General features: G+C 45.5%; 1 protein-coding gene across 3 annotated transcripts in view; it reads left to right on the top strand.

The window, feature by feature from the left end:
- znf711 (zinc finger protein 711) overlaps positions 1–12,813 on the top strand; it is a 68,598-nt gene that overhangs the window by 36,025 nt on the left and 19,760 nt on the right. For 2 of the 3 annotated variants that reach the window (XM_072505226.1, XM_072505225.1), the window contains exon 4: positions 6,473–6,631. In XM_072505226.1, coding sequence (XP_072361327.1) covers positions 6,473–6,631 — 159 coding nt within the window. Of the gene's footprint in view, positions 1–5,011; positions 5,101–6,472; positions 6,632–12,813 lie in introns of all 3 variants that reach the window. The other variant, XM_072505227.1, reaches the window with a different exon arrangement.

Raw genomic sequence — 12,813 nt, 5'->3', positions numbered from 1 at the left:
GGGCATTAGCTATGAGGAGAGGTTGAATAAACTCGGTTTGTTCTCAGAGGTTAAGGGGCGACCTGATAAGAGGTCTACAAAATTATGAGGGGCAGAGACAGAGTAGATAGTCAGAGACTTTTTCCCACGGTAGAGGGGTCAATTACTAGGGGGCATTAGGTTTAAGGTGCGAGGGGCAAGGTTTCGAGGAGATGTACGAGGCAAGTTTTTTTACACAAGAGGGTAGTGGGTGCCTGGAACTCGCTGCCGGAGGAGGTGGTGGAAGCAGGGACGATAGTGACGTTTAAGGGGCATCTTGACAAATACATGAATAGGATGGGAATAGAGGGATACGGACCCCGGAAGTGTAGAAGATTTTAGTTTAGATGGGCAGCCTGGTCGGCGCAGGCTTGGAGGGCCGAAGGACCTGTTCCTGTGCTGTACCTTTCTTTGTTCTTTGCATCCGAGAAGCCTTGGGAAAATAAGATAGGAAATTAGTAATGCTATGGTTCCGCTAGCGACAGCGCTGCTCCTTGGGAGATACTCAGGGAGTCCGGTAGCAATAACTTTGTTGAGAATTTGGAGGCAGTTTCGCCAGCACTTCGGGTTTGGGACAGGGACAAGGGAAATGCCGATTCAGGGGAACCATAGATTTAAGCCAGGGAAGTGGGATGGAAATTTTCGGAGATGGGAGGGGAAAGGAATTAGGACACAAAGATTTGTTTCTTGAGGGTCGTTTTGCAGGGTTGAAGGAGCTGGGAGCAAAGTATGGGCTGGAGAGGGGGAAATATTTAGATACATGCAGGTTCGAGACTTTTCCAGTAAGGAGATACCGAGCTTCCCAGTAGAGCCGGCTTCCACATTGCTGGAGGAGGTGCTGATGACAGGGGGACTGGTGAATGGGGTAGTATCGCCGGTTTACGGGGCTAGTTTGGAGGAGGAGAAGGCGCCACTAGAAAGGATCAAGGCAAAGTGGGAGGAAGAGTTGGGAGAGGGTATGGAGGAGGAGTTCTGGTGTGAGGTGCTCCGGAGGGTGAACGCCTCCACCTAGTGTGCGAGGTTGGGGCTGATACAGCACAAGGGTGAGAATGAGCCGGCTCTTTGAGGGGGTAGAAGATGTTTGTGAACGTTGCAGGGGGTGGGAGAGTTCACATGGTTTGGTTCTGTCCAAAGCTGGAGGATTACTGGAAGGAGGTGTTTAGGGTAATCGCTAAAGTGGTGCACGTGAAACTGGACCCGGGCCCTCTGGAGGCCATATTCAGGGTGTCGGACCAGTCGCGGTTGGAAAAGGGCATGGAGGCAGATGTTGTAGCCTTCGCCTCGTTGATCGCCCAAAGGCGGATCCTGGTAGGGTGGGGATCAACCTCTCCACCTGTGCTCTGGCGTGGCGGGGGAACCTGCTGGAATTCTTGACGCTTGAAAAGGTCAAATTTGAACTGAGCGCAAGGATGGAGGTGTTCTACAATTCATGGGCATTATTCATTATACACTTTCGAGAATTGGATCACATTGAACATTAGGGGGGTTGGGGGGAGAGGGACTGTATGTGTTAATGGTGACTATGGGTGATTCCTGATTCCTTTTTGTCATTTGTTTATGGTAACATGCGGGCTAATGTCTGGGGTTTGTTGGGAGGATGGGATTGTCGTTATTGATATAGGGATTGACATTACATTCGTTACTGATTATTGTTTATTGTTGGGTGTAAATTTGGGAGAAAATGTGAAAAAGGAGAATAAAAATATATTTTTTTAAAGTAATGCTATGGTTCATATTTTTAATAATTTGATCACTGGACAAGTAGTTGAGCTCTGGAGGGATGACCAGTGTAGTTCTACTATTCAAAAAAAGATAAAAGCCATTAACCTGGTGGGTAATTTACACATCCATTGTATGACAAAGCTTTTGGGAATTTTATGGGATAAATGTGACGTTATCCACTTTGGTAGCAAAAACAGGATGACAGACTATTATCTGAATCGCCACAAATTAGGATTGGGGGGGGGGGGGGGGGGGGGGAAATGTGCAACGAGACCTGGATGCCCCCGTACACTAGTCACTGAAGGTAAGCATGCAGGTACAACCGGTGGTAAAGATAGCAAATGGTACTCTGGCCTTCATTACGAGAGAATTCGAGTACAGGAGCAGGGACATCTTGCTGCAATTATACAGGGCCTTGGTGAAGCCACACCTGGAATGAAGATTTACCAGACTGATTCCTGGGATAACAGAACTGACATATGATAAGAGATCGAGTGGGTTAGGATTGTATTTGTTGGAGTTTAGAAGAATGAGGGGGGTCTCATCGAAATCTATAACATGCTACCAGGACTTGACAGGGTAGATGCCTGAAGGATGTTCCCAATGATGGGTGTGTACAGAACCAGGGGTTACAGCCTGAGGATACGGGTAGACCATTTAGGACACAGTTGAGGAGAAATTTCTTCACCCAGGGAATGGTGAGCCTGTGGAATTAGTTACCCAGGAAGTAGTTCAGGCCTAAACATTGTATGTTTTCAATAAGCGATGAAATATAGCACTTGGGGCAAAGGGGATCAAAGGATATGGGGGGAAAGCGGGATTAGGCTATTGAGTTGGATGATCAGCCATGATCATAATGAATGGCAGAGCAGGCTTGAAGGGCCGAATGGCTTCCTCCTATTTTCTATGCTACTACAAATGAATATTTAAAGGACACAACTATTACAAGGACCAATTGAATTGATTTAGAAGTAATAGATGATGCCTTACAAATGGACTGGAATTTTTTGAATCAGAAACTAAATTCTTCAAGCAGGTGATCCAGGTAGATGAAATTTACTTCAATTTTCAAAAGATGTTTGATATAGTTACTCATTTAAGGTTAATAAGGAAACATAAGGCTTATATATTCGGAGATTTGTCTAGAAGCATTGAAAATTAGCTTAGTCACGAAGGAGGCAGATTGAACATATTGTCCTCCGTGGCGAAGAATGATGTTCGCTGTTCATTGTGTTTAAAGTTACCCACAGAGGTTTTGTGGTTTTTGCAAGGCAACTTGTGGCATCTGGAGTCTGGTGCAGCACGACCCTCTTCTACAGATGATCTGGGACATGTGAACAGGACAAGCAACAGCATGTTTCTTCAACCAAGCAGACTGAAGGAAGCTGACAGAGGCGCTCGCAGTCTAAACTAGAAAGTACAAGTTAGAATATTTAATTAAATATAAAAACCTTGACAGAAAGTGAAATAAATAGAGAAAGATAAATGTAAAGAGAGGTAAGAAATAGAAGGCAAAAGTAGAAAATTATTTCAATCTCCAGTAATAATTAACAAGTGAAGGAATAAGTCTCCACATTTTCATAATTGTTTTCCGTGCCAATGAAGTGGTTTTGTTAGTGATTAAGACTGAAGAGACAGTCCAAATTCACTTACCTTTAATTGGCCAGCCGTAACCTTTTCTGGCATGTCTAGTGGGTAAATACCACAACTTCAAGACTTCTGTGTTTCTGAATGTCAAATCACTCCGCAAGCAATAGGTGTAACAAAGCTTATGGAGAAGCTAGGAAACTTGGACAGCAACTGCATGTGTGTAGACGCTGGAAGTTGCTGTTTGATTTTCTCCTCAACAATGTGAGAGCTTATAGCCTCTCCATTGTTCCTGACACAAAATCAAAGCCAATGAAAAGAGATCTCTCTGGAAAAAGGTGCCATTACCTTTGCTATTAACAATATTTGTGAATGACGTAGACCCAGGTGTGTATAGCATTACGTTTGTAGCAACACAGACTATGGACCAGTAATGAGTAGAAAAAAGATTGGCTCTCTTTGGAGAGACTTGAACATTGACCGAGATATGACAATTGGATTTTAATTGTACTAAACATAAATCATGGAACTGGCAACAGTAAATATATGTAATACTACTTTGGAGATGCCTTGCCATAAGGAATCAAATAATTATTAACCATACTCTGAAACAACTTGTCAATATGAGGCAGTTAATCATAACAACAATTCAGATAATAGGTTGCCTCTGGAGGGCATTGGGCTACAAGTAAGACCAAGGTCCACTGACAACCTAACAGTGAGTCCAATTTTGGAGTCTGCTGTTAAGTTTAGTCCATCCTCACTTTTTGACATCAATGTATTTGAAATGGCTCAGATGGCAGTCATCAAAATATTCTAGGCCTTGGTGCGGGCTAAGCGAGTGGACGGCACAGCACAGTGGTTAGCAATGCTGCCTCACAGCACCAGGGACCTGGGTTCAATTCTGGTGACTGTGGAGTTTGCACTACCTGTGTCTGCACGGGTTTCCTCGGTGTTCCGGTTTCCCTTCAGTCCAAAGGTGTGCAGGTTAGGTGGATTGACCATGCTAAATTGCCCCTTAGTGTCCAACGGTTAGATGGAATTAACAGGGAGTGGGTCTGGGTATGGTGCTCTTTCGGGGGGCTGATGCAGACTCGATGGGCCAAATGGCCTCCTGCACTGTAGGGATTCTATGATTCTAAGTCCTGAAATACAGCCCAAATGACTAAACTTTGTTGAAGATGTTGTCAAAATAATAATTAAAGAGGAAGTAAGAAAGCTATCCACCTTGAACAGTGAGTATGTGACAAAAAGATACAGATATGAAATTTGGAAACATCAACAAGTTTAGATGTAAGATATATTTTCTCAAAGGCTATGTGGAATAAACACCTGGAGAAGGTAGTCCATTCAGGAGCAATTGGAATGCTTAAATAGAACCTGGAACAATAACTATTGAGAAGCAGAATTGAAGATCTTGGAACTATATAGCTAGGCTCCTTAAGTTAATTTCTATGGGGTGGGAGTGGGATCAAACATCAGTGAAGTAGATGATCAACCGATGGAACTCCTTCACACAATAATCATCTTTGTTCTCTGGAGTAGCCTTGATGGACAGAATGCCATTTACTCACCTGGATCTATATTCTTACATTATCAGATATTTACAATAAGTTATTAGCAAGAAATGTTCTTTGGAGCTTTCTTTTTATTACTCTTTAGATATTTAATATTCTTCCTTTAGGTCTCTATACTCCATTCCCCATCAAGAAAACATGCAGGTGACTTGCTCCCAGGCCTCTGCCAATGTCGTCTTGATCTGGCTACTGGGAGGTGAGTGACAGTCGCCTGGGGTGACATCCTGTATTTGTTCCTTTCTGAGGAAGCATCAAGCCTCCTGGAGGCATCTCCCCCTGATGGCGTGACTGAGAATGGACATTTACCAAGTATCCATGTCCTGAATTGCATGTTTTTAATTGTTAGGTTTTTTTTTCCCTGTAAGGTACTGTGACCTTCATGTCGATAGTACAGATCAATATTGTACTTGCATTATCTATAAACAGGAGTGTAACTGTGGTAAAACATATAATATTGGCACATAATCACTGATTCAACATTTACAGGTCAGTCAACAGGGCGGAATGCAGAAAAAAATATTCTGAACTGAAATATTTCCTTATGAGGAATTAATATGTAGAACATTTTTGTCCAAATTAGAAATGATGGCTTTACTATTGCCTATAAAATGTGAAGGGGTGACCTTTAGGCTGCTGTCGATCAACAGAAGCCACTTTGCAAACTATTAGTTATTATTCAACGACTCTGTATGCTGTTAAATGTTTTGAAATGTGTTAGTATTGGGGTAGAACCTAAATTGGCTGCTGTATCTAAGCTATGTTGCAGATGCAGTTCTCTACTTTAGCGTTGATCTTTTCAAATCCAGAGGTTTTTTTTGTTATTATAACTCAGAAATAATTTTTCCCACATTTTGATGCAAGTAATCTTAAGCTGCAATAATATTTTCTTTTGAAAAATGGTATTTAGAGTGGCTCATAATTAGTATCAATTTGAAAAATTAAATTAAAAATTATTAAAATTATTCCCATTACTATCCTCTTGATTTCATCTGTATGAATTTATCTATTTGAATAATTATGTTCAGTTAATTTTGATGACAGCCTCGCGTTGTATTGTTGAACTAAAGTACACAGTTTGACTGGCAAAATTCACTGAAATGCTACAGACAGTATTGATTTCCCTTATTTAGTTTGGCTCAGAATAGTTTGTTGCTAGTGATGTCTGCACTGTAAATTCTATGAAATCTATGTCCATTGTTTGTCAGTTGCTAGTACTGGAACCTTAATTTCACATCCGTTTGTTTTTTGTTGCCCAAGTAACCTCGCAAATAAAGAATATTAAAATGCTTCAAAGCTTTGGTATATGTATTACCGTGGCAGAAGAAGCATGATTAAAGTCAAGAAAATTAAAATTGGGCAAGCAAAATGGTTTTAGTTGGCGTCATGTTGAGGTTGTTGGACTTTGGGAAAGGGGAGGAATTGTCTTGAAAAGCATGATCTCTCTCCTATTTTTATGGTGGGAAATTCATTTAAACTTAGTGCACGGTTGATCCAAGAGCTTGTAGAAGATTTATTGAACGTAATGTCTCTGATGTGCAATAATTGTTCCCTATAATTGTTTTATGCAGTAGATGATGTCGGAGAGAAGCTGGACCAGATGGGAAATGCACCAATAAAAATAAGCACTGATATTGAACAAGATGATTCTTCTAAAGAAGATGAATTTGGAGCTGAGGTCATCAAAGTGTATATTTTTAAAGCTGAACCAGAAGATGATGTGGAAATAGGTAAAAATTATGGTTTAATAGTTTAATATTTCAAATTAAGAGGCAATTTAGCGTGGCCAATCCACCAACCCTGAACATCTTTGGGTTGTGGAGGTGAGAACCATGCAGACGCGGAAAGAATGTGCAAACTCCACATGGACAGTGACCCGGGGTCGCGATCGAACCCAGCTCCTCAGTTCTAACCACTGCGCCACCATGCTGCCCTTGGTTTAATAGTTTGAAACATGTTTTTTAAATACATAATCTTATTTCCTGCACCAATTTTGCAATGGACAAAGGTCTGGTTTCTAGTTTGAAAGTCTAATCCGATGCATTAACATGCCTTTTCAGCACATTTGCTAACCATAATTTGCCAAATTTTCCATTTTCATGACCATTATAGCCAGAATTATGTACAAAATATGTGGACAACTGTTTCTTCACTAGAGATGTTCCTATTGACTTGATTCTTGATTTAAATGTACTGAAATACATTTAATTTCCACAATAATGATTTGTCTCTATCAAAAGTTTTCCTGGCTGTTTCCAATTGCATACTGTGGGGAACAGAAGGCCTGAGTGTTCAGATCTGCTCTCCTAACGCAAATACATATGGTTCGTGGATGGGTAATTTTTCAGTATAATATTTTAACAAATTAAGCAATTAAAATTCATATAATGTTCATATCAGACGTTGTCTGATTGGAAACAGAACTAAAGTTACGGAACTGGTTTATCTCGGAATTTTATTTATTCTTTAATCATTTAAACTCTTAGTTGAAAAGGAAGCGCAGAACAGGAAATGGCAATACAAGCCTATTTTTTCTGCCACATTTGCACCATTAAGACTGCAGAATGGTTTAGCAACAGTAACCCAACTGCACTAAAAGATTCAGAGACTAGATGACACATTTTGGACCCAGAGTCAATTGATGTAATGGCATCAGAACAATTTATGAAGCAACAACAAATATATTTAATACACTATGGCAGTTGATGCCCAGAATTATTAATTCTTGCTTCTCACTGGTAGGAGCACAGATAGCTCAGAACGCCATTTCTCTCTTCTCTCCCTGTGTCTTCTTAAAATCCTTACAACCAATATCTTCAAGTAAGTTGTTTTCGTCTTCTGCAGCCAGGGGCTCTGTGTTCTAGCATTGCCATTGTGCTTTGATCTTGTTATTTCATTTGACAATGGTCATGGACCTGTGGTGTCAATTCCTCAACACCTAAGCAATCTATAATTAACTTTATCCTGTATAACTATCTACCAATAATCAGTACCCTTATATCTCAGATCCAGTGACTATTTATTTAAAAACATGATTCAGATAGCACTTCCGGTGGCGGCTATGAAGGAGTAAGTCGCACAATTGGTGGCTCCCGCTCGGGTCGGACTTTTGGACCTTTCCCCCTGATGTTTTACCGGACTTCAACTGTAAAACTGAAGACAGAGGCAATTGTGTACTGAATTCCCACATCGGTGCATGGAGAGAAGGACTAGAAGTACTCGTAAAGGCAGAAATAGAAAGACAGGGAAGGCTTGGGCTGAAGCTGCAGTGGGAGACAGCAGGGCGGAGGACAGGACCTCTGGTTTGTCGACCCAGCGGTCAACGGAGCAGCTGATGTAAGTCATTCAGGAAGGCTTTGCTAAGCAGAAACGGGACTGCTTGGATCCGATAAAAGAGTCGATTGAGCGGCTGGAGCTTAGATTGGACGCCCAAGATCGGGCTATCCAGAAGGTGGAGAAGGCGCTGGCTGAGCAGGAGGAACAACAAACTGCGGTGGAGTTGGAGGTGGGGATGCTGAGAGACCAGCAGAAGAAGCTCCTGGAGAAGGTGGAGGACCTAGAGAATAGGTCCCGCTGGCAGAACTTGAGAATCGTTGGGCTCCCGGAGGGGTCCGAAGGAACGGACGCTGGGGCTTACATCGCAGATATGTTTGAGAAGCTGCTGGGGGATGATGCATTCTCCCGACCCTTGGAGGTGGACAGGGCTCACAGAGCACTCGCAAGGAAGCCATGAACGGGAGACCCCCCCCCCCCCCCCCCCCCCGAGGGCAATGGTGGTGAGATTCCACTCCGATAAGGAGCGCATTCTACAGTGGGCCAAGCAGACACGGAGCTGTAAGTGGGACAATAGTACCCTGCGGGTCTACCAGGACCTGAGTGTAGAGGTGACTAAGAGAAGAGCAGGCTTCAACCAGATTAGGTCGATCCTTTTTCAGAAAAAGGTGAAGTTCGGACTGTTGTACCCGGCCTGTCTCTGGGTCACGTACGAGGAACAGCACTTTTATTTCGAATCATCGGAGGACGCTCTGGACTTCGTGAAAAGGAAATGACTGGTGGTGGACTGAGAACTTTTGAATCTTTGCTGCAACGTTCGTGGGGGTTTTTAGTTTTCTTTTTGTTTCTCTGTTTTTAAAAAAAAGTTTTGTTTTTCGTTTTGTGGAAGCGGTTTGTGATGCCTTCTGTGTTGGTTTGGGACCAGTGGCAGAGCTGAGTGAGTTAAGGTTTCCATTTGCACTGTTGGGGGATGGAGGTATGCTTGTTTAGATGTGTGTTTTTTCTGTCGGGCAATTGTGTGGGGATTGTTTGATGTTGGAGTATGTTTGTATGAGCGGGTGGGGAGGGAACAATAGGTGGGAGACTATCCGGCGCCAGGGATGGGGGCCACCAAGCTAGCTGGGTGGGCTAGCTCACGGAAGCGCAGTGGGGGGTGTGCATATGTTCAGTTTATCGAAGGGGTTGGGTTACAGAGCGTTGTTCCTGGGGGGAGGGGGGGGGGGGAAATGTTCTGCTGCCGAGGGAGGGACTTGGGCAAGGGACAGAGAGGAGGTTGGAGGCAGAGGCTGCCTGGGGGTGGGCCGGTGGAGGCGCGGAGCATGGGTTGGAGGTGGGCCCAAAAAAGGGGATGGCTGATCGGCAAAGGGGGGGGGGGGGGCAATGAGCCCCCCAACTAGGCTGATCACCTGGAATGTTCGAGGGCTAAATGGGCGGGTCAAGAGGGCACGTATGTTCGCGCATCTTGGGGGACTGAAGGCGGATGTGGTAATGTTGCAGGAGATGCACCTTAGAGTAACTGACCAGATTAGATTGAGGAAAGGCTGGGTCAGCCAGGTGTTTCATTTGGGACTAGATTCAAAGACTAGAGGGGCTACGATCCTGATCAATAAGCAGGTGGTGTTTGCGGCCGGTAGAATAGTTTCAGATGTGGGAGGTCGGTACATTTGTCAGTGGGAAACTGGAGAGGGTGCAGGTGGTTTAGTAAATGTTTATTGGGATGCTGTGGAGTTCATAAGGAGAATGCTGGGGACGATACCGGACCTGGACTCGCACAGGTTGGTCATGGGAGGGGACATTAACACAGTTATTGTCCCTGGCTTGGACAGGTCAAGCTTGAAAACGGGCAGGGTGCCAGCAATGGCAAAGGGGCTAAAAGGGTTCATGGAGCAGATGGGGGAGGAGGCGGGGGGCTGAATTTCCCAAAGGTGGACGGGGAGCTGGTAGAAGGGCTGGGGGCCCCGATCGGGTTGGAAGAGATAGTGGAGGGTCTGAAGGCCATGCAGGCGGGTAAAGCCCCGGGGCCGGACGGGCACCCGGTGAAGTTTTATAAAACGTTCTCTGGGATATTGGGGCCAGTGTTGATGAGGATGTTCAATGAGGCAAGGGAAAGAGGGGTGCGGCCCCCGACGATGTCACAGGCCACGATTTCACTGATTCTGAAGCAGGACAAAAACCTGGAGCTGTGTTGGTCCTACAGGCCGATGTCCCGGTTGAATGTGGACGCCAAACTGCTGGCCAAAATTTTGTCCTCCAGGATTAAGCATTGCATTCCGGACGTTATTGGGGAGGACCAGACGGGGGTTGGTAAAGGTAGGCAGTTGGTGGCCAATGTAAGAAGGTTGTTAAATGTGATCACGATGCCCCCGGAAGGTAGGGAGGTGGAGGTAGTGATCGCAATGGTTGCAGAAAAGGCTTTTGATCGGGTAGAATGGGATTATCTGTGGGAGGTACTGGGACGGTTCGGATTTGGGCGGGGCTTTATTGACTGGGTCAGGTTGCTGTATCAGGCTCCTGTGGCAAGTGTGTGGACAAATAGGACAACATTGGACTATTTTAGACTGCACCGGGGGACGAGACAGGGATGCCCCCTCTCCCCACTGTTGTTCGCGCTAGCTATAGAGCCGTTGGCAATTGCTCGGAGTGCCTCAAGGGGCTGGTCCAGGGGTGGGTGGAGCACAGAGTCTCGCTCTATGCAGACGACCTGCTTCTGTGTATCGGACCTATTAGAGGGGATGGAGGAAATCATGAGGATTCTAGGGGAATTTGCCGGTTTTCGGGGTATAAGCTAAATATGGGGAAAAGTGAGATGTTGCGATCCAGGCGAGGGGACAGGAGAGGCGATTGGGGGAACTGCCGCTTAGATTAGTAGGGGGCAGCTTTAGGTACCTAGGCATTCAAGTAGCGTGGGAATGGGACCGACTGCATAAATTAAATCTGGCCCGGCTAGTAGACCAAATGAAGGATGACTTTCGGAGATGGGACGCGCTCCCCTTGTCAATAGCTGGGAGGGTGCAGACGGTGAAGATGACGGTCCTCTCGAGATTCCTGTTCGTGTTTCAATGTCGCCCCATCTTTATTCCGCTGTCCTTTTTTAAACGGGTAAACAAAGTGATCTCTGGCTTTGTTTGGGTGGGCATGACCCCGCGGGTAAGAAAGGTAATGCTTGAGCGGAGACGGCGGGATGGCGCTGCCAAATTTTAGTAACAATTACTGGGCAGCGAATATAGCCATGATCAGGAAGTGGGTGGTGGGGGAGGGTCGGCATGGGAGCGTATGGAGGCGCCTTCATGCAAGAGCACCAGTTTTGGGGCGTTGGTAACTGCACCTCTGCCGTTCCCACCGGCACGGTACTCCACCAGCCCCGTGGTGGTGGCCCTGAGAGACTGGAGGCAATGGAGGAGACTTGTGGGAACAGAGGGAGCATCGGTCAGGTCCCCAATCTGTAATAATCACCGGTTTGCCCCGGGACATATGGAATTGGGGGTTCTGGAGAGCAGGGATTGAGAGGAGGGGGATATGTTTATAGAGGGGAGCTTTCCGAGTATGAGGGCGCTGGAGGAGAAGTTTGGGTTGGCGAGGGGAAACTAATTCAGGTATCTGCAGGTGCGGGACTTCCTACGTAAACAGGTGTCAACCTTCCCGCTCCTACCGCTAAGGGGAATTCAGGACAGGGTAGTTTCCCGAGGGTGGGTAGCAGGAAGGAGCGTCTCAGACATTTACAAGGAACTTATGGGGTCAGAGGAGACGCAGACCCAGGAGCTGAAGCGCAAGTGGGAGGAGGAGCTGGGAGGAGAGATAGAGGATGGTCTATGGGCTGAGTAGAGTAGAGTCAACGCGTCCGCAACCTGTGCCAGGCTCAGCCTGATACAATTTAAGGTCGTTCACCGGGCTCACATGACAGTGGCCCAGATGAGCAGATTCTTTGGGGTGGAGGACAGGTGTGCAAAATGTGCGGGAGGACCAGCGAACCATGTCCACATGTTCTGGGCATGTCTGAAGTTTAGGGGATTTTGGCAGGGGTTTGCAGATGTCATGTCCACGGTGTTAAAAACAGTGGTGGCAACGAGTCCAGGGGTGGCGATTTTCGGTGTGTCGGAAGATCCGGGAATCCAGGAGGAGAAAGAGGCAGACGTTCTGGCCTTTGCTTCCCTGGTAGCCCAGAGACGGATACTGTTAGCTTGGAGGGACTCAAAGCCCCCGAAGTTGGAGATCTGGCTATCGGACATGACTGGCTTTCTCTATTTGGAGAAAATCAAGTTCGCCTTGAGGGTCACTGTTACAGTTTGCCCGGAGGTGGCAACCGTTCGTCGACTTCTTCGCGGAAAATTAATCGTCAGCAGAAAGGGGGGGGGGGGGGGAAAGTTAGTTTAGCTTAGAGTAGGGGGTTACTAAAAGGTGGGACCTGTGAGGGAGGGAGACGGATTTTGCACTAAGTTTATAGTTTCATGTACATTGTTTATTGTGTTGTTGTTGTTATAATACCAAAAAATACCTCCATAAAATGTTTATTAAAAAAAATGTCCTTGCTTAGCTTTCCTTTTCCTATTCACACCACTAATTCCTGTTACCTTATGACCCTGATAATTAATTTTGCACAGGTAACAACCAACTCGAGTCACGCATCTAAAATTATTATTTC

This window comes from Scyliorhinus torazame, chromosome 5 (genome assembly GCF_047496885.1).
Source record: "Scyliorhinus torazame isolate Kashiwa2021f chromosome 5, sScyTor2.1, whole genome shotgun sequence".
Taxonomy (NCBI): domain Eukaryota; kingdom Metazoa; phylum Chordata; class Chondrichthyes; order Carcharhiniformes; family Scyliorhinidae; genus Scyliorhinus; species Scyliorhinus torazame.
Note: the sequence above shows the minus strand (reverse complement) of the source record. Positions and strands in the feature narration are given on the sequence as shown.